Consider the following 25,797-nt stretch of genomic DNA (forward strand, 5'->3'; position numbering starts at 1 on the left):
CAAACAGTATCACGCTTCTCTCCCAAGGGATCAATAGCTCCTTCTTTGTACGCCAACTGGCTCAATAATTCATGATGCCAATTTAAAAATGCAATGAAGTAGCTGTCACTTAGCACACTCTCTCTGCTCTGGCCCTTGGAGATGATCCCGCACGAAAGGCCATGCTTCCTGTCAGTGACTCAGTTTTTCTGTGTAACTTGAGCATAGGCTTCGCACCTCTACTGCAAGCTTCTTCTTGCTGGTTCACGCCTGGCTCTGTGGTGCGTAGTTACCACTCGGTTATTCGATCCCTGTCCTTGCTGGTTTCCTTTTTACGGCTCCATGATTAGCCCTATAGTGTGTCAGACTCTCCGTTTGACACCTCAGGTTGGGTATCTGCCTGTACTAGGTTTTTCTTTGTGAGGACACATTTCTTCCATTGTCTTACAATGCTCAGCAGGTAGAGAAAGGCCCAAAATTTCCCAGTGGAATTTAATTGTAATAACATGATTGCATAGTTTTATGCAATACAATGCATACAATTAAAAAGATGCTATTTTGTGATGTACACACATTTTAAAACTGACTTTATGACTACAGCTGTTTTCATTATTTAATAATTGGATAATTGGGGATAGGCAATAATCTAATTAATTTCAAAATTTAAGTGAAAAGGAGATATAATCTTTGCAGATGATTTTTTTTCATTGTCCTAGTCAATTATTTGCTTTATTATAATACTTGATACAAAAGCGAGCATACATGGGAGTGCTTTTCCTTTTGATGATTTACAGATTAGGACAACATGTAGCAAATACAGCATTCATGCTTTGTTGCAAACGGGTGTGGTGCACAAGTTTGCTTCTCTTGATTTCAGTAATTGGTTAATTTTCAGTCAAACATACAACCATTTAAAATAAAATTTCATGGTGTAATGTTTCGCTTCATCAATCAAATGGCCCACAAAAGTCACAAAGAGTTGCTGACATCTGGATTGAGTCCAGCTCCTGGCATCTTCTGTCATGACCTAAGGACATGGGTCACTGTAACGAGAACTAATGAATATTTAACTTGATTCTGAAGCGATAGGGAGAAAAACATTTACGAAGAACATAGATGCTTACGTACTAGAATCACATTTAATACACTTCAGGGGTATTCTAGTGGAGTCGAAAAAATCTTTCAACAGGAAGAAACCACAAAGAGTGGGTTTCTACCTAGACTGGTGTAGAGGAGAGAAAAAATGTTTTTATATTTTGAAGTGTGGTTTTAAGTTAGGTGATTTCTACAGTTTAAAGTTTTTATCCTAACAGGTAAAATGATGCTATTTGTAAATGTATTCTTATTTGTGTTTATTTTATTTGCTGTTAACATCACATATTGGGGTGGCTGTAGCTCAGAGGAATGAGCAGGTCATCCTGAGCAGGTTTGATCCCTGGCTGCTCCAGTCTGTAAGCCCATGTATTCTTGGACAAGATACTGAACCCTAAGTTGCTCTCTGATCCAATTATTCATGTATGAATACTAGATAGTATTTAGGTGTAGAAAAAAATGCTCGTATGGGTGAGTGAGGCATGTTGTATAAAGCGGTGTGGTGTGAGTCTGCATAAGAGCCAGCCCATCTACCATTTTAAAACCAATCGTGCATTTTTCATCACTGAAGAGAAAGTTTTGTTTTCATTGGCTCACTATTTTGAAAATGGTGACAAATTATTGCAAGCCATCATTCATTTGTGACAAAGGGCATGCCAATACGCCAGGAAAGACTCTCTTGAATCAAAGTCCATTATCGGCTTCTGACACAGTCTACTGCGTTTTTTTTGTGCTGCCTCCTGGTAATTTCCCACACATCTCACTCAGGGAATGTGGTGGCTGGTTGAGCAATCTGCAGCATCTGAAGACCTCTGATGAACACTCATGGGGATATTTGCTACATACGTCACATTTGTTCACTGCCCTATAAATAGTTGCTTAGTTTACATGTTGGGCTTTTAGCGGTCACTGTTACCCAGAACTGTCTCACTGAGACAGTAAAGCTCTTATCGTAGAAGGAATGTACAAAATGCGGGTAAACGGGAAACAAGGAACGGCGAAGATAAATAATAATTAGCGAGTTTTCTTCAGTTTTCTGCTTTTCATTATTTGGTTTTTGATCAAATATTTGTTCAGTTTATTTGTTATTCACTATGCAGCAGCACTTTTGTGGAACAGCGAGAAAGAACCCAGTTTACTGAGAAAACCACCTTCTCCATAACCTCAAACCATCTCTTGGAGAAGAGTATTCCTATCATGAAACAATAAAAGATGTCACATTTAATTCTATGGTTCACTGAACTATTCTCTGCTTCTGAGAACCTGAGGATGAGCCAGATGAGCTTTTAGTTTTGGTAGAAGCTGATTTTTCTGCCAAGTACATACTAAAGCACTCTTTAATGATTTCCAGGCTTGTTCAAATTGGTAAAACATGTCAGCATCACTTGTAACATATGTTGAAATGCAGTAGATTGCTAAATCACATTCTAAGCAGTCAAGCTCATCAAAGCAACACATTCTCAGCTGAGCTCAGAACACTGTTTATTCACAGCATTTGCGTGCTTAGTGTTTTGGACTCCTTCCTCCATCTTAACCTTGCGAACTCTTTCTCACCTTAAAATTTCCTCTGGTGTTTTCTCACGTTAAAATGGCCCACTTACAGGATATTTTGTCCTGCATTTCCCAGGAATTTTTCAAATTAATATCACATGTCTGATGAGTAAAATATTGAAATTTTATTAGTTTTCCTTAGCATGGAAGTTGGAATGAATATCCATATTTAATGTCTGACTTGAAGTTATGAACTAGCAATGACCTAACATCTGAGCCTCTGGTTAATTCATCTAGTGTTCACTAAAGCCTCGTCAGAAATGGTCTCATTGGAACGGTAGCCTTCAATAAGCTATTTTTATGGAGGTGAAAAGGCTGAAGTATGCCAAAGTATACAAGAACTAGATTGAAAATCAGTGGCAGCAGGTATTATGAATGGGAGAATATGAAATTTTCATCAGTTCAGCAGTGAGTGCCTACACTCACTGTTGTCCAAACACAACACCAGTGCAGTAAAAGTGTACCTGGGTAGAACAAAAAACAATTGAACACTCAGTCATGGATTGGCCTCTCCAGAGGCATTACTGAACAGAACAGAAGGCAGCCAACATCCAAAGAAGAGCAATGAATGTCCCTCAAGAAGCCCAGAGAACTATTACCGAAAACTTTGATGTTAAACTCAAATTTCATGTTTGATATACTATAGTTATGATTCTATACTTTCCTCTACTCTCATTACTTACAGGCAATGAGCGATAGGCCATTCATCCAGAAGCTGTTTCGACCAGTTTCACCTGAAGGCAATGCATACACCCTTGGTGACCTGCTAAAGGAAATGTACCCAGCTGCTATAACAAATGATGGTAAGTGGTACACACAGGCAAGTTCGAAGTGAGGGAGTGGGTGAAATGTTGTGTCTTCACTTTTTTTTTTTTTTTTGTAGTCAGCAGCGTAGTCACATTTGCATCTCCTTAATAACAGATAATGGTAATGCCATCAGGAATAATACAAGCATAACATCACTAACATAAACACACAAGACTGTAATGCCAACATCGCCACCAGTTAACACAAGAAGTAACAGAATGTGTTATCTTTGGTTTTCTTATCAAATGTGGGTCATGCCATATTCCAGAAGTGAGAGGAGAAAAGAAAGGATCCCTTCTTCTTCTTCTTCTTCTTTTTTTTTAATGCTGCTACATGAGACATGTCTGAGATTCATTCTCAGAGATAATAAGGTAATATAACCGTGAGATGGTCTCGGTGAAGAAAAACAGTGGTAGTTGCCAGAAAATGTGAATAGATATGGGGATGGGTAGATAAAGAGTTGTGAGTCATTAAGGCTTCGTTCACACTGCAGGTCTTAATGCTCAATTCCAATTTTTTGATCAAATCTGATTTTTTTTATGTGGTTCTTCACACTACAAAATAAAATGTGACAGCAAACACGCTCTAGTGTGAACGGTTCACGGCCCTCAAAGCAGCCCGCATGCGCAAAAGAAGACGTCACACACAACGCGCTCTGCTTACGGAAGTAAAAGTGGCGGCTACAGAGCTAGTAGGTGTTGTTGCAGCCGTCTAACAAATTTTGCACAGTCAAAACCGACAGAATTTTGACAAATTAATTAGAGAAAGAAGAACACTGATAAAAAAGAGGGGGCCCATGTTTTAACAATGGGCTTGTTTGGAGCATGGGCTGCTACCTCCGTGCAGAGGTATATATGGACACAGAGTCGTTTAGCTTGAATAGAATTGTCTCCCCATATGCCTCGCTCCGTCTCCGGTTTCCGCTGCCATGCTTTCTCGTTTGTCTTCTCCGGCGCTGATAATTGGCGTCTGTCTTGTGTCAGTGACGTAAAAGACGGATTTATTGCGACATGACCATTCAAACAGCAGTCGCTTTCTAAAACGTCAGATATGTATCGGATTCAGTGACCCCGCTCGGATTTCAAAATATCGGATTTGGGCTGTTCAAACTGTCATACCATGATCGGATATGGGTCGAATAGGGTCAAAAAGTCAGATTTGATGCGCTTTCGCCTGCAGTGTGAACGTAGCCTAAGAGACAAAGTCATGTGGCATAAAGTCTTGAGGTGAGCTGTAATCTTAATAAAAGGAGGGGGGGGGGGGGGGATGTTTGGTACTGTATTAATAATAAATAGATATACAAATGACAACAGAGTTACAAACAACATGTGTATCCTTTTTTTTTTTTTTTTTAATTTTTATTTAGTTATTTATTTTTAAATAAAGTGAACTGAAAGAGCAATGCCAGTTTCATATACATAAAATGACACCTAGTGTGGTATAAAGGCTTTGTTCACCTGTGGCATACACAGTTTACTTGCAGCTGTGATTGAGGCATGGAAATAATGAAAGAAGAGATAAGAGGAGAGGAGGAGAAAGAGCAGCAGCAGTCTAAACAGGCAGTGTCTGCGCAGGAGGAGAGAGGAAGTAGATAAGGACACAATAGTGTGTTAGGACAGAGGACCCACAGGAAACTCACCTGCATGAAAGAGACAAAACCATTAACAGCCCCCCTTCTCCCTCTGTCTGCCTAACTGTCTATTTAACATTCACTCTCTTTCTGTCTCGCCCTGATTGTTTACATTTAGGGCTTTCCGCAAGGATATAGAGCAGCCATTGTAGAAAACTAGCCAGCTAGGGACGTGTAGGTCCCCCAAAATAAAAACATGACTATAAAAGTAAAAATCTGGCCAATATGTTCACATGCACCTATTACTTTTTGTTAAGTTCTCTCTTTCTCTTATATTTAAAATAACTAAACTACGGACGACAAGCGACTGTTTTTACTTTGTTGTTAGCAACAATGACGGTAAACCCAGCGTTTGCCGTCCACTTATTTTCTACATAAACCTTTCACAATAAAGCTGAAGATCCTGTTGAGGTTTTTCAAAATAAACTGAAATGATGACAAACAGAAGGACCAGTCAAAACAAATCAAGGACCTTATTTCTAAACGAGGGGCTACCTCTGACATGGACATGGTTTGGTTCTGAAAAGTGGGACATGGACAGAAAAGAGCCGTCAGGTGCTCAAAATAAACCTTAGACTCAAATGTTAGAACAGGCTTTTTCCAGCAGCATGCCGTGTAATAAATACTGACAAAGAAAATGGTGGCTGTTACAACTTACGTCTAAAAATGCAGTTTCATGTAGGGCTGTGCGATATGACCAAAATCTCATATCCTGATATAAGACATCTATCGTCCCAATAACGATATAAATCACAAAATTTAACATTTTCTGTAAATTCAGTGACTCTCGGGCAGCTCGACTTGTGTGAAGTGTTTCCAGCTGGGCGTCATGTAGCTGGAGTCGAGTGTTTTAACCGATGCATGAAACTATACATTTTTAGACATAAGTTGTAACGGCCGCCGTTTTCTTTGTCAGTATTTATTACACGGCGTGCTGTGGGGAAAAGCCTGTTCTAACATTTGAGTCTAAGATTTATTTTTTAGCACCTGACGGCTCTTTTTTTTTTCTTCTCATCGGTAAATACTCTGCATACTCTTTCACGTGATTCAGTTTATTTTGAAAAGTCTCAACAGGAACGAGCTTTATTGTGAAAGATTTATGTGGAAAATAAACAAGCGGACATGCAATGGTTTTACCGTCGTTGTTGCTAACGACAACGCATAAAAACAGGCGCTTGTCCATCAGTAGTGTGGTTATATTAAATATAAGAGAAAGAGAGAACTTTAACAAATTAATATAGCCACTGCAGTGACCATCAAAACCATGAAAAAATATTGCCGTAAACAGTTTATTTTGCGACACCACGAAACAAATGATAGTTTTAAATGAAACGATGAAAAACGACATTTTTATATTGTCATCCGATATACATCGTTATATCGAACAGCCCTAGTTTCATGCATCGGTCAAAACACTTGACTCCAGGTAGACGACGCCCAGCTGAAAACACTTCACTCAAGTTGAGTTGCCTGAGATTCACAGAATTTACAGAAAATGTAAAATTTTTTACATTAAATACACAATAGCACTAAAAAGCTTGATTATTATCATATTTTAAATCTCCTAAAGTATGTAATTAGTTTTATTTCGGCACCAAGCCACTGCAAGATTTGCTTGTATCAAAGTAACCCAAGATGTTAGATTTTTCCAATTCTATACAACAAATAACACAGCACACAAAACACATCTTTTGCAGCTAGTACACTCAAAAATAATTCAAATAAAACAATAGAGTAGTGCTTTTTAGTATATGTTGACAAAAATGGTGCTAAGGGTTTAGGGTGTGATGCCAGTTTCTTCACTGTTTTGGTTTACCCTCACCCCTCTATAGCCTCAAAGCCCAGTTGAACAAAGCCTTTAACATCCATTGTATATTACCCACTTATCAGTAAATGGGAAAACACAAAGCACAAGATATTTCCTTTAAGAGTTGGTTAAGCCCAAAAGCAGACTTAAAAGTAAGTAAATATTGGAGATAGAGAGGTAGCGCCCTACCTGCTACAGAGCATAGCCATTAACTTTACGTTCCAGAGCCAAAAATATGGTGTTGGGGCCTTAGCAGCAATATGGTAAAATATATTGTTTGGAGCACCCAGCATGGACAGGAATTGAAATCACTATATCAGAGGATATCATCAGCATAAGTGGAGCAGTTTGGAGACAAAGTAAGAGAGGCAGGGCTGAGACTGTTTGAACTTGTATAGAGGATGGAAGAATGTATAAAGTAAAGGGTGCTGAATATGGAGCTGCCAGGCATTAGGAATAGAAAAATGCCACAGAGAAGATTTGTTGATGCAGAGAACCAGTGAAGGAGAACATGTTAGTTGGTGGAGCATGCTAGGGACAGGCTGCTATGGGTACAGATGATCTGCTGCAACAACCCCTAAAGTCAGCGGCCAGAATCACGAGTTATATGAGTTCTTAGAGTTTTAAGATTGGATAGTGTTGTAGTGTAGCTGTAGGGTAGCGCACTGCGTTTCTGTGGCAGATTATGAATTGTAACAGAGAATGACAAAAGTGGATGGTGTGCACTTGTCATTTGTTGTCTAACAGAGTCTCTGGATTACCAAGAAATTGTCCTGACCTAGTATTAATAACTAAAGCTTTAAGTGAAAAAGTAATTCAGAAATCATAATCTGTCCTTGTACAGTGCGTGTCTTTTGTGTTGTCATAGTTTCACAGCCTTTAGAGGCTTGAAACTCGGCAAGTACAATGTCTTTGGTTTCAGTGAAATCCAGCCAAGACGCGGCATCTCTGTACTGCACCGTAACAGCTGTCATAGTTTCCGTCACAGTTTAAGAAAGTTGTTAGAAGTTCATTTTATATGCATTGTAGTCATTGCCGCATTTTAAGGTTTGCTTTTTTGACTGTTTGAAGAATGGAAGTAGTGGCAGATAAATCTTCTTCCTTGTTCTTCTTTGCTTTTTGTTTTTCTGTCTGTATAGTTTTCCTGATCTAAGGCTCATTTTTCCTCTTTGATCATCTATCTCTATCTCAGGTGTAGTCTTCATCTTCCCTGTCTGCTTTCGATGTCTTTCATGTCTTTGACGTTAAATCTGCTTTTCTTTGCTCTCCTCCCTCCCAGAGGGGTCCGCCAGCCTGCCTTCTTGATCAAGGTGAAAGTGGCCTTTTGTCTCTTGTCGTTTGTTTGGTTTCCACGTCTTCCTTGGCTGCTAGATGAGTTGGGTGATAGCCAGGGATTATGGCGGCATGTTTGGATTAGTGAGACCGGGACTTGTGTTCAGCGACTGGGTGGGGTGGTGATGTTTGGGGGGAGGGGGTTTGCTGGTACTATTCTTGAAGAGTTCAGAGAACCTTTCTCTTTTTATGCCGGCACTCGAACAAAAAGAAAATCTGGGGTGCTCTACATCTGTGTGATCTTTCAAACATCAAATAACAAGGGTTTTTCAAACAAACTCCTCCTCTGTTATGTCTGAGAGAGGATTGGTGCTGACCCTGCTAGGATCCAGAAACCAGTTGTAGCAAACAAATGGAGGTGGCTTGAATTAAGACATACAAAAAGGGGATTCCCAAATCATTCTCTGTGGTGGCCGAAAAGCCTGATTTGCCGTTAGGCTTTCGTTCCCTCCACACTGCGGGAAACAAACCCAAAGCAACATTTTCCTGTAAGCAGCGGTCAACACTGACGTGTGCTGAAGCTGTCTCATCTATTTAGGTTTTTTTTTTCTTTTTTTGGTACCAGGTGTGTTACTGAGCAAGCTTTTGTTAGGAATTTAGCTTAGATTTGCCACAGAAATCACAGCCTGAAGGGTGACGCTGCCCACACATGACATGTGTTTGACAGACAGTTCTTGTAAGCGAAGTTGCAGGTTTTTATCGGAGGCGAGCACAATCATGAAAAACCCTTGCATTGATTATTGTCCATGAATAATCGTAGGAAAACCCCTACCTCATCATAGCCCCCACAGCCCCACCCTGACCAACCCCCCTCTTATTTGAGTGACAAATCCACACAGTGATCTCTCAGCGCACCCTCTTTCCTCCTCCCACGTTCACCCATTTCAGTAACATATTTGGTACAGCCCACTCACTATTGGCAGGCTTCCCCATACGGTTCGGCTTGGTTCGGAGGCTCGAGGGGAAGTGTAGGTTTCAGTGGCTGTTTTGATACAGCAGATCTAGTGGGTTATGGTTCATGTGCGGGGGCGTCTGAGATGTGCACCAGACAGGGGAATTCAGAATGGCTTGAAAGCCTGCTTGATGACTCTTTCTATTGTTGATTAAAATGTGGTCAGCTGAGATCTTCTGCTTTCTAATTCTATCCGTACAGCTTTACTGTAAAAGACTGCGATGCCTGTGAATGTTTTGATAAAAATTTCTATTGCCTTGTACACCTTAAGCAAATGGAAACACGAATGCACTGCTGGTGCTGGTAGGATCGGTGATGTTAAAATTTTGTCATGTACAAGGTTTTTCCACATCCTTAAAGAGTCTTAAATATGCATTTATGAATAAGAGGAGCTAACAAAATACTGTATTATTATAAATGTTTTAAATCTAAATTTTCAGAGTAAATTTTCAGCACACAATGCTGCTATTTTCACCCCCTGTATAGATATATATCATTCATTTTGCATTGAGACCATGTTTTTGTTTGCCTAATCCTTTCAGACTGTTTTTTGTCTAGTCTTCACAAAGTGTTAAAAAGACATAGCTCAGATGAAAAACACATGAACAAAATATTGCATCTTGTCATTATTTATTTAATTAAAAAAATCAAGACAAAATGCACAAGCACTTTGTGGAAGAAAATAGGCACATACCATGATTCAGTTACTTGTAAAACCACTTTTAGCAGTAATAACTTGACGTAAGCCTCATTATATATTATATAGTAATATAGCCTCAAAATTACAGCACTATATTTAAACGAAATTGATAATAGTATTTCTGACAATATGGACGTTTTGGACGTGGTGGTAGCGATCATATCCTGTCACTCATAAAGTTTACATAGAAATTATGACTACTTTTTTTGTGCCTCACAATCTCCCTATATTCTGCATCAAGGACAGAAAGAGGGTTTTTTTTTAATCACTTTTCTGTTTCAGTCTCACTCATGAACTGAAGTTTGGGTTCTAACATAAGAAATCCTATATGAACATATTTAATTCAATTTTGATATTATCACAATAAGTTATCGTTAGCAGATAAGTCATGCGACCCTCCCATCTTTGGACAGCTGACTGTTGATGGCTAATCAACAACATAACTCTACAAGGTAACATCATGTCAGCTAGCAGTAGATTCTAGCGTCTTAAAAGTTTTAACTACTTTCCCTTTGATCAGCATTTTGATTACGTCACATCATTAGATAGTTTATTTGTTAAGTGCAAGTCTGCTCATGATAGAGCCACGTCAAAAAAAAAAGTTCCTGTGTTAATCGTGAATAGGGGTGAACTATTCACGGATAATACGGGTAAACTAACAGCAGCGCTTACTGACAGAAAATTATGGCTATCTTTAACAAGTTACCTCAGTATTATTGTTGTTAATCACAAATGAGCTATGTTGACAGTTTAAAGGATAATGCACAGATGTATCAATATCAAAATGGAATAAAAATCAGGTAAATACCCAAGCAGTGACCGGGGTCCACTTGACCCAGTAACTACATTCCAGGCAGAGTCCAGTGGCTGGGGTTTGTTGCCCATCTTCACACAAAATACTGATAAGCATTCACGTTTTTGTGGGCCTTCACATCTTGTTCAATAAAATGTAAGGGGTTGTTGATAATATAATGATATAAATCGTGTGACATTAAGACTGGGAGAATGTCAGGGCTACACTTCACAGCATGGGTAAACACACTCAGAGGGTGAAAGTTAACATCCATCTTCACCTCTCCCACATAATGAGGAAGATGCTAGTCAATAATGTGTTTTACTTTCTCTGAAATAACATATACACTTGTTTGTTTACTCATGGTTGCCATAGTTTATCTTATCTACATAATGTTTAGTAGGTTTCTCACTATGTTTCAAGAGTATTACACATCCTAAATAGCCGACCTCTATGTCGGGGGGTGGACAGTGAACATTGTAAAGTGAATGGCAATTTCCACCCATCCTTTCCAGTTTTACTGTCAATGATGACGCAATTCAAAGTGTGAATTTTTTACCACAAGGTGCCACCACCACCAGCAGCAGCAGCAGCATTATGGTGCAATAGACACTGCAACTTCAAGTGTAAAAGTATAAAATAACACTTTAGTTTTACCAGCCTGTGTAGGATTTTCATATAATTAAAAATACAAAACAACAACAATAACTCTTGCACACTGACTCACGTACTGGTCCTGCTGCCCTTCAAATGTATTAGCAGTAAATGATGCAAGAGTTGCACTTTTTTTTTCTTTTTAGCAAACCTGCCATGCATTCAGGTGTGAATGAGTAATTTGCCACATAATAAAATTGAAACTGGGATGTTGTAACTTGAATTGAGCTCTTTAATCAGCTGCTTTTCTACCGTGTAATTTCGTGATTAATTTCCAGCTACAGTTTGTTCTTACTGTCATATGAAGTGATAATTTATGAGCTCTCCAGCAATGGTCTGTTGAGTCATTTGCTTACATTTGGGCTGCATATCACCAGCTTCTAGCGTCTCTTCTATGGAATTATTAACATAAATATGATACCATACTCCTCCCTCATAATCTGGTTGTGCTTGATGTTGAGTCTTTGCCATCTGTTGAAACAAATTTGTTGTTTACACCTGTAGTGGCAACACTTTCTTTGCATATCTTTCAGAGTATTGTGCTTTGTCAGAGGTTCAAGAAGCTCACTTCTAATTAACAATCATCACAGGCTGACACATCGCTTTCATTCTCAAACATGTCTGGTTTTGTCTTGTTGTTTGTGCAAAAGCAAAAGTAGATACACAGAATCATTATATCACTGATAACTTTACTTAAATTGTTAACACTTTTACATCACGTGAAAATGAATACTTTTATTATTGTGGACAATATGATCGGGTTATATGCACTGCTCTCTTGAGGTCCTGCATCAGCATTTTAATTAAAATAGATTTTAGGATTAATTTTTTTTTTTTTAGCTTGAATAAAGTGATATCGATTCATTGAATCCTGAATCGATTTTTTAAATCTAAATGTATTTTCCCAGAAACGCCAGAATCTCAGGTTAAAGCTCACAAAACTATTTCAACAACCACCAAACAGCTAAAACAGCAAATGAGAGCAGGTAAAAGACGTAAACACAAAACACGGATCGTTTACGTACACGGACACGCCATTGGGGCTGAAAGCCGACATCTCACAGATTCTGATGCTGGAGGTTTTGTCACTCTCTGACCCAAATTCAGTGAACCAGCTAAAACTACACTTCACATTTGATAAACATTGTCATTAATTCCCTCTTACTTTTGCTGTTTTGCTTCCACCATAATAAAATCACACTTCCACCATTATGCTGCTGTTTTTTTGTTTTTTTTTTAATGACCTCCCACAAGAAAGGCTTTATGCTGTTCAGTATCGAAGATATGTAAACTTTTACAAATTATCCCAAATTGCAAAATGCTTAGCTTTGTAACTTTGCCCTGCTTCACTTCAGCAGCATCAGTTAATGTTCATATGTTGATTCATGTTTTCTTCCATTTTTGATCTACTGCAGAATATTTTTAACACAGTTATCTGCTATAAAAAGCCAGACCAGGAAAATCTCCTTCATGCTTTTCTGTGTTTTATCCTCAGATACTTTGACACAAAGGCATCTGCCGTGATGCTCACACCTCTAAAGTCTCACAAGTGTCAGCTTTGTATTTATACATTGATATAAAAATATGCATATGTACTGATAAATTATCAGAATTATAATATTTCTGACTGTCTGAGTCAAAATTGCTCAAGCAACCCAGCTGAGGTCTGGAGTTCAGGCTATTACAACATATTATTTCTTCATTTTTTTGGTTGTTATGTATATTTATTGGTATGCTTTGGATTATTTTTCTGTTGCATGATTTTTGGCAAGTTTTAGTTGTAGATGGCCCCGCAGTTGACCCAAGAATCCTTTGGTATACAGAAGAGTCCATGGTTTACTCAATGACTGCAAGGTGCGCAGGTCCTGTGGGGCATTCCCCTGGCAATGCTGCCAAATAAGCCACACTTGTTCATTCCTTTTCATGATTTGACTGTCATGAATTACAGGATTTAACATGTTAACTGAGGCCTCTAAAGTCTGAAATGTAGCTCTGTCTTGTTTTTGGGTGGGTTTTTTTTTTTTTTTTTTTTTTGGAAAGTTCTCTTTCATCTTTCTCACTTTATAGCTTGATTTTTGCTAAATAACCAAGGTCAGAAAATCCTAGAAAGTCAATTTGGTTTCTCTATAAACGGTGTTATCAGTAAGAGAAATGTTTCATCACTCATTCATGTGACTTAGTGTCAGCTGACTGCAGCTTTCCCCAGCCTCATAAATGGCATCGTTGCACAACATTTAAAACTAGCACCATTGCTTAACAGAGAATTCTCATGGTCATTGAACAGTGATCATGAGAATCTGCATATTTATGATCATGAAACTGAGCTCATGGCTCATTGTTAGGTAACGGCACTAGTTTCAGTTGTTGTGCAACTGTACCGTGTATAACTTTGGGGAAACCTGCTGTCAGCTGAGACTGAGGAAGTCACTTAGAAGTGTGATATAGCGTTCCTGTCACTGAAAATGCTGCGTCCAGATGAACAAAACCAGCTTTGTGGGACTTTTTCACTGTAGGGTAACAAACTTCAAATTGTGTGATCTGTTATAACCCCACTGATGGACAGCAACAATTGCTTCTCTAAGACCATGTCTTTTCATTGTGTTAATACACATCTGAATGCTGCAGACCAGCAACACTGCCACCATAAGTAAAAGTAGCCACTTCAGGTCACTGAAGTATGAGTATGAGTGATACGTTTAACAAAAATGTAAACTCGGTAGGGACGGGTTTCGTTTGCAAAACCACGGCACTAAACTCCTTGAGATAGGGTTATAGTAACTTATTCTAAATGGATATTTCTCAGTCTATTTTTAAATATACAATCACATTTAATTTGATTTGTCAAAGAAGTTATAAACTATGGATAATGGGATATCATTTAGGACTGATATTTTCATTGCAGTAATCTCAATACAGTGATGTTAATAAACTCAACCACCTTATTGCATATTTTAAACAGAGATAATGTTTAATGTGATTGCAAGTTTGTGCTTGTTTTATATTTAAAGTGGTAATCAAAATGTCCTAAAACTTTTGTAGTGTTGCCGAACAGTTTATGTAATGCTAAGGTTGCATTAATTCAAAAGTCAAGTCAGTTTTACATGTATGGGCTAAAATTAAGTTTGTATTTTCTGTACATTAAACAAATAAAAGCTCAGTCCACAAAACATAATGTGGATGGAGTGTTTTTGTTTCTGACTCAAATGTGTCTCTAGCACAGTGTTTTCAGAAGCTCAGTGTGTGGTAAGGATGATTAATTTCTATCAAGACACTTATGATTAAGATATATTATTTCGCATTTTTTCTAATCACAGTTCTTGTGCTGCTGCAGGTTAACGGTTAACATATGAAAACCATAGCTTTTATCAAAGGTCAGTGGTTTTGTAGAAAAAAGATATTGAAACTCTAGCATTCAGGGTCATTATCTAAAATACTGCCTACTTTATTTCTATTATGTACAGGGGCTTCATATACCCATATGACTGAGCAGAAGTTAAAAGATGTTAGAATGATAGTTTAAAGAAATAATTTGCTAAATCAAAAGTTCACAGTAAGATCCAATAAAATGTTTTAAGCAATATTTTTCTACATATAGTGGAACCCCGACTTACGAATACCCCATTTAACGAAAAATTCAAGTTACGAAGGCACTTAACGGCAATATTTCTGCCCGTGTTACGGCAAAATGCCCGCGTAATGAAAGCCGCTGGCTCTGATTGGCTGAGCCCAGAATGTCTACAATGCCCACAATGCCTTTCGAATCATGTGACAACCCCCTTGGCTTTCATACATGCGCTTCACTGTTCCACTTGAATGACGTATTGTTGTTGCAGTTAGCAATTAGCCTTTAGCCTATCGTTCACTCAAAAGGCGCAATGGGTGCTTCGACTTACGAAATTAAATCCCGAGGGTCTTTCGTAAGTCGACGATTTTCGTAAGTCAGAGTTCCACTGTATTGTAAATTGTATATACTATCTGTGGTGCTAAACCCAAATCATATAGGTACAATGTTGAATACCTAAAAAGAAAATGGATAGCATCTTTACAAAACCTAATGAAAATCAGTTTCACCAATTTATTTTGGCCATGTCAACGGACATGTTAATAGTTCAGCCTTGCAGCCTTCATCAGAACATTAGGTCATTTTATTTGCGTACACCTTTGTTTTTAATTGCTATCCTATTTTCAGAATATACATGAATCTTTGAATCTTCCAGACTGTGAAAATGTCATGACATAAATGAGATGAATAACAAATTATTAACTGTGTATTAAAATGTGTCAGACAGTAACATTACATGATGACTTGTCTTCAAACATGTAATCAGAGGCCACTTTATTAGGTACGCCTCGCTAGTACAGGTTTGGACACCCTTTTGTCTTTATAACTGCCCTAGTTTTTTTTCATAATATTAACATCCCACATTTACTGCAGATTTTTTGGCTACACATCTAAGATGTGAATCTCCCGTTCCACCACATCCTAAAGATACTCCATTGGACTAAAATCTGGTGACTGTGGAAGCCATTTTAATAATCATGTTGAAGAAACCCGTTTGACATTATTTGACCTTTGTGACATCGTGTTTCATCTTGCTGGAAGCAGCCATCAGATCATGGGTACATGAGCAACAATGTTGAGGCAAAGCTGTGGTGTTCACCTTATGTCACCCCCAAAGGATTTGTGTCTTCGTTTTCAAGGATTCAATAGGTGAACTTGTTAAGCAAGTGTAGTAGTAGTAGTAGTAGTACCATTGTATGCAATGAGCACTGCCCAAAGCAAACGGGCCTCTGACCTCTGACACCAACAAGGCATTTTGACACAGGTATACCTAATAAAGTGTCCATGAGCGTGCACTATACTGAACCTTCTTTAAATAGTCACACAGCAATCTTTGTGTGGTGACTGTCAAGGCATTTTTCAGTTATTGTATTTATATGTACTGTAACTTGTTAGACGAAATTCCTGCATGCATACTTCAGTACATCAGTAAGATTTCCGTAATACTCACAGAAAGTGTTTCCATGTGGAGAGTTGGACTCGCCAGCTTTCATTCAGTAGCTAGGTAGTCATTTTTATCCACCAGTTAGTCATTAGTAATTCATTCTGTCAGCCAGAAAGTCTGACCAGCTGCCAGTCATGCAGTCAGCCGCTGTTTGCTGTGAGGAGACTGCAGCATTGCGGTCTTTCTAAATAGTCTTTGGCCGCGCTTGGTTGACAAAACATGTTCTCTTGGCCAGCAGTTGGGTACTACTCAACCACAGGGTGTGTGTGTATGTCAGCAAACAAATTACTCTTTTTTTTTTTTTTTTTTTTTCTTCTTCTTCTTTTCATATAGATACTGTTTATTTGCTGTGTAAACGAGTTATTATTAATGAACTGATTTGGATTTGGAGTGAGCCAACTGAGCACTTACTATTAAACCATAAGCTCTCTGTTTGGTCTTTTTAGCAGGTGTGGTCATGATTTCTGGACATGGAAAATCTTCCACTAAGCAACTTCCACTACAGAGATTTAAAGATATTTACAATCATCACTGATTACGTTTCTTGGATTTTTTTTTTCCTTTGGACAAAACATTTTTCCAAACATATTTTTCCAAAAATACTGAAGTAATGGTTTGTTATCTTCTTGTCTGTAAAAAGTACTTATGAAAATCAGAAGCTGGAATTGCACACTACAGTATAGTAATGTAGTTTAATTATACAATTTAAAATGCTGATGACAGGGGGGAAAAAAGCAGGTGATCTATTACTTAGCAGTAGAGCTGCTGGATATTGATGACTAGATCTGCGTGTTAACTCTTGTCAGCTGGCTTCAAAAAGATCTTTTCCCGGTGTTGATGGTCAGAGCTGTCACACGAATGATTCACAGAACTGTATTAGTCAAATCGGGAAAACACCACTTTTAAATCTCTATTCCTGTACGATATTCCTCAGCATTGTTTTTTTTTCCTGTACGTGACACATCTTCTGACGGTTATACCTGTACTTCTGGTTGCTTGAGGGGGAATCAAACTCTCCACCTTGAATGTAACCACCTTTTTTCTTGGCATTAAAAAACAGGTTAGTGTTGTTGTTTGTGTCACTGCCAGAATGCTTGCTCATCGGTCATTTAACCTCAGTTTGAAGGGATTTCTTTCTAACAAGACATTGTGGACAACCCATTCTTACCCTTTTTAATGGTCGTTACCTCACAAATAAACTCATTTCACCTTTTGCTTCACTCAGCAGTTCATGACAAGTAACTTGGTTTTGCTCTCATGAGAGAGAGCGTAAGAGTTGCTGGTTTTACCACGACTTCATTTTCCTAGCTTGTGTGTCTTACTGTGGTGTTTCAAAATGTTAAGCAGGAACCAAACTAACCTGCTAAAATGCCACAGCCTCACAGTGGTAACCAGCAACTCCATTTTCTGCGAGGTAAATGGAGTTGCATGTTTCTACAAATCAACAAACTATGCAAAACTTATGTAAAACTATGTATGCATCCATATTGGCACACATGCATTTTTAACATCAAGTTAAATTCCAATTTCAATATTCAAATGTTATTTACCACTATACCTGTGTTGTGCTCCTTTGTGCTGCAAGGGAACTTTGAGAGCAACCTTGAGATTGAGAGGGTGTGTGGGGGCGGGGTGTGAGTCAGACAGGGTAGTACGAGAAGAGGCATACAGACGCTGGCACGGCTCTCAGAAAAAAATATGATAATATATTATCAAGCTGTAATAATATAAACTGTAAAAATGTGTCAGCCCATCTTAGAAACTCATTTTCTACCCCGCTCTAGTTCAGAGTTCACATTGTGTGTCTTTCATAACACCTCCGTTTTATATACTTTCCTGGTAAATACCCATGTTTTTTTCAGTGGTTTACTACTAGCGCCTCACAGCGAGAAGCCTCTGGGTTTGAAACTCCTGGTCGGCTGGTGCCTTTCTGTTTGGAGTTCACATGTTTTCCGTGTGCCTGCGTGGGTTTCCTCAGTACTCCGACTTCCTCTCCAAATCTAAAGAAATGCATGATTGACTAATTTTTCTACACTGGTTATAAATGTGTAAAAAGTGCATACTGGTTGGAAAAAAGATGATTGTGGCATTTAATTTGGGTTTTAAAGAGCTCTTTATTAATTATGGTCCATTCCATAATCCTTATGGCATCATCTGAGTCACTAAATGCTTTCTTATGGCTCTGTCATACTAGATTACAAATAGGATGGCAACCTCCTGGTTAGTAGTTTTTAAAAAAAAAAAAAAAAAAAAAAAATCAGTGGTTGTCCGGTGATTGCATTGAATTTTTTTTGCTTTTGGCAACTGATTGTAATTAATTATGGTGACCAGCCGGTCACCCAGAGGTTGCTCATGCTGCCACGGCCATATACGGATCACAAGGAGATTGCACGGGTTGGCTGGTGAGAGTTGTGAGGATAAGTACTTCATGCACATAATAAAATGAACTTGATGAGCAAGAATGTTAGGGGCAAAAGGTAATTTTACTTTCTTTGACAATGTCCTGGTGGTTAAAGGCTATTTTAGCACTCTACAAAGTTCAATTCCTTTGACAGTCTTTTGCTGTATTTTGATGACCTTAAGTCATCTTAGAAAGTTAAGGATTAAGTAGGTTACATATGCGCTATCTCTATTTCTCTATTTCCTTCTCATATAACACGAATATGATATGTTTCTGTGGTTCAAAGGAAAAAAGCTTGTTTTAATTAACTGTGTCAATTGTTTTTGGCTTAACATGTGTCAGCTGTTCCAGTGGTGCAGATGTTCGATGTGTTTTTTGCAGACAAAGTCATCAACCCAGGCTGACCTTACTGGCAATTCAGTTTGCCTTTTCCTGCTTTTTTTCTCATGTGTTTCCCAAATACTGTATGAATTTGTGTGGGTTTTAGCATGACACTGCACACATTCGTCTGACTAATTTGGGTGCAGGTGGTTAAAGTGATGATCTAAAGTAATATTTATGTGTTTGAGTAGTGTATGGATGTATGAGAGTTTTTGGGGGGTGTGGCCCATTGCAAATTTCCCCGATTTCTCATAGTGATACTGTGATAATACGCCTCCTCCGCCCCCATCTGCCTTTCTGTTGCCAGGCAAGGGGTAAAGGTTAGTGATGGTTAAGAAATACCACCCAGAAACGTGTTGTGTGTGTGTGTGTGTAGGCGTGTGTGTGTCTGTGTCTGTGAGTGCGTGTAAAGCAGAGAGAGAGGGCGCGATTAAATGAGTGAACCAGGGAAAGTGTGTTTTCACTCTTGCTGTCACTTAAGCAGCATCTCACCTTTTACTTTCTGTGCTTTTGAACTAAATTGCACTTTTTCTCATGAATTTTTTCGAGACTTTATTGCCAAATAGTTAGTTAATCATTGCTCCCCACCCCCCTAACACGGTGTCACAATTATGTGCTTTGTTTCACTGTTCACAGTACAAATGAATGCAGATTCACAATGATCAATTTCAGCCTCTGACGATTTTCACGGGTTCATTGTTTTTTTGGTTTATATTTTAACACATTAAAGATTTCCTGCTCATAGAGGACACTATGGAGAGGATTGTGCATTGTAGGACCTTAATAGGACCTTACTAAAAGGATTTTGTGTAAAGTTTAAACCAAAAGCTGCCCTTTCTTAGTTGCACGTTGTACATTCACTATTTCTTTTTTTTTTTTTCTTTTTTGCGTAACATTTTTCCCCTTTTCAAATTCCTTGTAACACATTTCAGTTCAGCTGTTTTTCCTCAACAGCTCATCTGTAAGTAATGGACCTCCACCCAAAGATGATTTTCTTCAGAGTATGGACTCTTCAAATGCTGTCATCAAAGAAGAAATAACATTTAAAAAAGAAAAGAACAAAAACTTTTTTTTTTTTTTTTTATCCTCTTTCTTTTTCAGATTGTGGCTAAGTGGTTTGAGCACAGTTAACCAGAAGTGCAAACAACACATCCTTTTAATTTCGCACTTCTTGAATCTTCAAACATATTTTATTACGTTTAAAATGCATTAATAATGCTATTGTGAGATAATTTATTTAATTAATTAATTAATTTCATTAATGAATTTAATTCCACCAACAGCTGTACTGGAAATGAATGGTGAAAAATCATAAATAAATTAAAAATTCAACCAAATAGTTATCACTGTTTAGATACAATTGGTAATGTTTTTTTTTTAATTATTTTAATTTTACCAACTTGTTTTTTTCCTCTCACATCTACATGGTTTGTACTTTTCTCAAATGCATTTCTAGGTGCTCAGAGGTTTAAAAGAAAAAACAGTTTTATTTCTGTAAAATAAAGTCCTGTTTAGATGCTTACACATGCACAAACTGTATTCACCAGACTTCCTGCATGCACATAGCATCAGTTAAAATAAGCATGCAGAGGCCAAGCCATTCCTCTCTCTCTCTTTTTTTTTTTAATCATCTGCTGGGGTAATCTTATGAACAGTTACTCTAAAATAGCACTTTAGCTATAATGATTAAACAATTCTGGTTTGTTTTGAAGACTAGTACCAATACTGGATTACATAAAAGCAGTTAAAGTGCTTTTAAATTTAAATTCCAGCTGCCACCAGTAGAGGCAGCTCAGAGGTCTGGCCTAAATGTGCACAGCCTCCATCTTCAGAAGCAAACCTTTGCTGAGAACTTGCATTGCTTTTTCATTTTAACTTATTGCATGTTTCTGTTTGCCAGTAAGTCAGCAGGTGTGGGGTGGAGTTGCTTCTCAGACCGGCAGTTAACGCTCTGTCTTAACCGTCCTCCTGATATTACGTGGAACTGAATGAGGACAACAGTGTGTGTGTGTGTGTGCGTGCGTGCATGTGTGTGTGTGTGTGTGTCTGTGTGAGGACAACAGTGATAGACAGGAAAAGGGCAATCACTGTCTGCCTTTCTCACGCAAAGACAAATGCAAAGTACAAAAGGTAAAAAGCTCAAAAACGGTTTCTCAAAAATAAGTTCACGTTTAAAATTTCAAATCTAAACTAAAAGAATTGCAGTGTCATTTCTGCCTGTACGATGAACTGGACCAAAAAATAGTGACTGTTTTTATGTTAATTGACATATTAAACATAGTTTCTGTTTTATGGCCAATTAAAAGGTTTGTCACCTTCTGGCCTGCTCACTGCAAAAATATGTCTTGAAGCATGAATATCAGTCAGGAAGGAATTATTGGTCAGAGAAGTCAGAATATTTATGACTTTAATGAAATTAAAATATGAACAGATAACATAATTTGAGTTGCTTTATATAAACTGCCCTGCACATTACAAAAATGTAATGATTTTGTAATTTATCATATTAAAACTAGAGGTCAGTTCCTTACTCTAAGAAGAGATTATCATTAAAGCTCAGTGGTAGAAAATATGCGTGCATACTTTTTTTCTAAACATTTCTGGTCTTCAGAAATATGTCTGAGGCTTGAAATGAGTCTGAGCTGCTGTATGCATGCGGCCAACCACTACTTGGATAAGTCTGTACTTGCATAAATCTATATAAAAATTCAGAAACTTTTTAACATTTTAAAATCTGCTAAAACAAATGTAATTGCGTCTTAAAAATTGTTGGAAAGAATATAAAATGTACTAATTATTAAGGCCTTAGTATTAAGTACAGCTAAAAGTAGTAATAAGGATGGTCATCTTGGCGTGGTTTCCTGTTCATTGCTCTTGTGTTACCATGATTATCTTTTCTTATTTTTGTGCTATTTTTAATTTTATGACATTGAGGTAGTTTAGATGAAAGGAAAAAGCTAGTGCTTGTAATTGCTAAAGGAGTTTTATTCTTAATTTCCCATATTGAAATGAAATAATTTTCTAAATTCACACCTCATTTCTTCAGACTTGACAGAGCTCCTTCAGAGGACATCATGCCACTGCTGATAAAGAGATCATTGGTTAAACTAGAGGAGTTTACAGATTAAAAGTTGTCATTTAATCTTTAGAAATGTACACTCGACGAATGATCTGACCTCCGCAAGTTGAAAAGGTCGAAGAAGTTGTTTCTCATAACGTTCGTTTTTTTGTGTTTTTAGTCGTGGTCCTTTGAGGGATGGGCGTTACCAAAGGACGCTGACTCTCACTCACCACGCACTGTCAGAGTGAAAGTTTAAAATTCGAATCCTGTGACAGGTTAACAAAAACAATAAACTGCCACTTTGCTTTTTAACTGAACACACACTCACATTTCCACTCATACTTTCTCTCTTCTTTCTCTCTCTCATCCACCACACCAGTGGTATTACTGTACTATCTGATGTGGTCTCTCTCACCTCATGTTAGCATCTCTTTTCCTCTCTTCTCCTGCATTACTTCCTAGTCTTTGTGCTTTTATCTTGTTTCTTTTTGACACCGTTGTCTTTTCTTTTCTCTACTCTGCTCTGACTTTCTCACGTTATTTCAATTTTTTCATCTCTCTTTCTCTCCTTCCTGCTTTTAAATTGTCACATGATGTTTTCCTTTGTTTTTTTTCCTCCTGTTCATTAATTTATGCAGCACTTTCACACTCTTTTGGGATGTCCTCTGTTTGTTTTATATCGGCACCCGTTTTGTTCAGAGTTAAACTGCAGACAGTTTATCAGGCAGCCTCTTTTACTGTAAGCCATGCTGTTGATGTGTGATGTGTGGAAACAGTGGTTTAGCATTTTCTTGCTGTTAACAAGCAAAAACATGTTGGACTGGATGCCAGCAAAACCTGTTGAGCATTATTGGGACTGCACGAATGTGCAACTTACCCACATTGTTGTGCACCGGTGCTTCCGCTTACCATCATCAACACTGTTTTTTTGCCCTGCGGCGTTCTTGATTCTATTGCTCACATAACAAGACACCTTTACACCTTTACACTTCGGTTCGTCTTAATGTTAATGACTCAGGAGTTTCTGGATCTCGGGTATATCAGTTTAATTTGCATAACAACTTCATTGACTGTGGCTTTCAGAAGGGTTCCTGTGCCAGTGCAGTGGTTTCCTTTACAGAAACCTGTCATTTTTTTGTGCAGTGTATCCTCAAGGCCTAAGAATCACATGTATTTAGTATTTCGTATCTATTTAGTATTTCTTCTGGGACCTAGTTGCTTGCATGCTGTGATCTTTCCATATTCTCTGAATCCTTTCATGATAAAAATGTGCAATCCCTTAACCTGCAATGCCACATTGGGGGGAGAAAGCTATTCTGAACTGTTTTCCTGTATAGTTTTTACAGATTGATGAACTATTTTACTCGCTTGGATGCGCTTTTCAATTTAGACCTACTGGTCCGTTGCCAGTTAACTTAATTAGTTATCACTGTTTTGTGTATTGGGTTTTTTGTTGGGTTTTTTTTGGTCAAAGAATCTTTCAATATTTGTGTAATTGTGATTGAAATAATTTGCATTCTTTTGGGAGTGTAATTGTATATTACAGGAACAACGGCAGATTAAACACGGAGTTTGGAAAACCAGCACTGAGAAAAGAACATATTGTAAATTTGTACTTTTAAATAACTGATGGTATTTACTAACTGTCCCCTCTCACTCCATCTAGGTGAGCAGAAACGTTATCAGGTGGTGATCCACGGCATCGAGCCGCTGCTGGAGACGCCTCTGCAGTGGCTCAGCGAACACCTTAGCCATCCTGACAACTTCCTGCACATCTGTGTTGTTCCCACCCCGAGTGATTGAGGCCACTTCTGCTCCTGCAATGTACTGTCACTGTGATAAGACACTGGCCAGCCAGTTGACCAGCGTTTTCTTTTGGTGGAAACCTTAACGTAACAGAACTCTTTAATGAGAAGGAGGTCATAATCTTGACGATAAAGATGAGCAAAGGATGCAAAAGGGGATATTTACTAACCCTTTTCCAGCTTGTCTATATATATATTTATATCCTCTTAAAATTACTACTGCTCCTCCTCTTTCCCCCTCAAAAACTTGTTTAAAAAAGGAAAGAACTTTCTCCTCTCCTACAAGGAGAAGCAAGAGTTGAATGAGCAAAGGATCTCGTTCTTTTTTTCTTTTCTTTTTTATTCTTTTCCCACATCTTCTCCTTCCACTCCTCTCTGAACAAGCAAACATCTCAATGGGAGAAGAGGAGGTGAACGAATTCTTTGTTTCACAAATCTGGCACACATCTTCCTCCTTGTCTTGTCGGTAACTTTTCTGTAGACAGGGAAATGGAGTTGTTTCTAGTTTGGGGAGCGGTGTATCAAATCCTGCTGAAGTTGCCTTATTTACTGCACATTATCATCTTTATCCTTATTGTCCTCTCATCAATGTGTGGACGTGTGCACATGAAGTCACTTTAAGCTCACATCACAACCTTTTGTTGGTTAAAAATATGGATTCATTTGACAAAGTGGGCTTGAATAAAAAGAGGATAAACTGTTTTGGAGTTTTGGCAGCAGTGACTGACATAATTATCTCCTTTCACTGATCTCAGCATACCCAGGAGGTGGTTTGGGCTGACTGTTTACCATTGAATTTTGAGTTATTTGCAAAAGCAACTTAGCAATCAGAATGTCCAAAGTGTTTCTGTACTGTTGCTGAATTAGCATTAAATTGTAGCTTTGATTTTAAAATTATGAAATTCCTTTTTTTGTTTTTTTGTTTGTTGGCAGAGAAAAAAAAACTGCCTTTGCACAACTTGAGGTCTTTAATTTTTTAGATTTGTTGCCTAGTGGATGGTGGGAATCTGCAACGCTCAAAACCAAATGTCCATAAACTAAAAATGACATGGTGGCATGGTAAAAGCCTGTTTTTACTACTAAAAAAACAATGGAGATGTTGAATTTTCACAGAGTTAACATTCAAAAATCACGTAGCTACTAATGAGGCTAAAGCATTTACTGAGACACTCATGGGGAAAAAAATCCACATGTGTTTTCAATAGCAGGTGTTGATATCTTTCCATCAGTACAACACTCTTTAGCTGTTTTTACTGTCTGTTTTTGTCAGATTTGGCAAGAGCGTCTTTTCTTCACTGCCAAACTTAAATGAGCATCTGGTTTTGTTTCATTTAAAGAACTCAGCTGAGATAATGAGACGGCAGGCGTACTTAGCACTAAGTCTGCAGTCTGTTGGGGGCAGTGGTGGTTTTACATGTTCTACATATGCTTTAAATAATTTTGTTTGTTGACACAAAGAGAATTGGCAATAGTGGGCAGCACTTCTTTTACAGCATAATGGCAGTAGCTGAGGAATGCAATGACTAGATGAGTTTGTAAAATGTTGCCATGTTTCTCTCTCGTATCGGCATCTTGACTTTCTTTTGTTTGTTTTGATTGTGATTTTTACTGTTCACAGTGAAATAAATTGCCATTAAAAATCAATCTGACATTGTTAATCCATACTGATTTAAAATCAAACAGAAATCTTCTATATGTATTTAAAGGCTCTATACGGAAGTAGGTTTCATGTGATGTCATAGCTAGAGGGACATACCCACTCCGAGTTTCTCCACAGCGAACCTGTAGGAATGATTTACATGGCATTGCAAAAATACTTGCTCAACCCTCATAAAACAACATTATG

At 38.0% G+C, this 25,797-nt stretch overlaps 1 protein-coding gene across 3 annotated transcripts in view; it reads left to right on the forward strand.

The window, feature by feature from the left end:
* The window catches only part of atg5 (ATG5 autophagy related 5 homolog (S. cerevisiae)), a 46,683-nt gene extending 21,088 nt beyond the window's left edge, over positions 1 to 25,595 (forward strand). For 2 of the 3 annotated variants that reach the window (XM_040030611.1, XM_040030612.1), the window contains exons 7-8: positions 3,308 to 3,425; positions 23,813 to 25,595. In XM_040030611.1, coding sequence (XP_039886545.1) covers positions 3,308 to 3,425; positions 23,813 to 23,949 — 255 coding nt within the window. In that variant the 3' untranslated portion in view covers positions 23,950 to 25,595. Of the gene's footprint in view, positions 1 to 3,307; positions 3,426 to 20,039; positions 20,369 to 23,812 lie in introns of those variants that run through there. The other variant, XM_040030614.1, reaches the window with a different exon arrangement.
* The last annotated feature ends 202 nt before the right edge of the window (positions 25,596 to 25,797 follow it).

Source organism: Simochromis diagramma, unplaced genomic scaffold (genome assembly GCF_900408965.1).
Source record: "Simochromis diagramma unplaced genomic scaffold, fSimDia1.1 OVJJ01000361.1, whole genome shotgun sequence".
Classification (NCBI taxonomy): Eukaryota; Metazoa; Chordata; class Actinopteri; order Cichliformes; family Cichlidae; genus Simochromis; species Simochromis diagramma.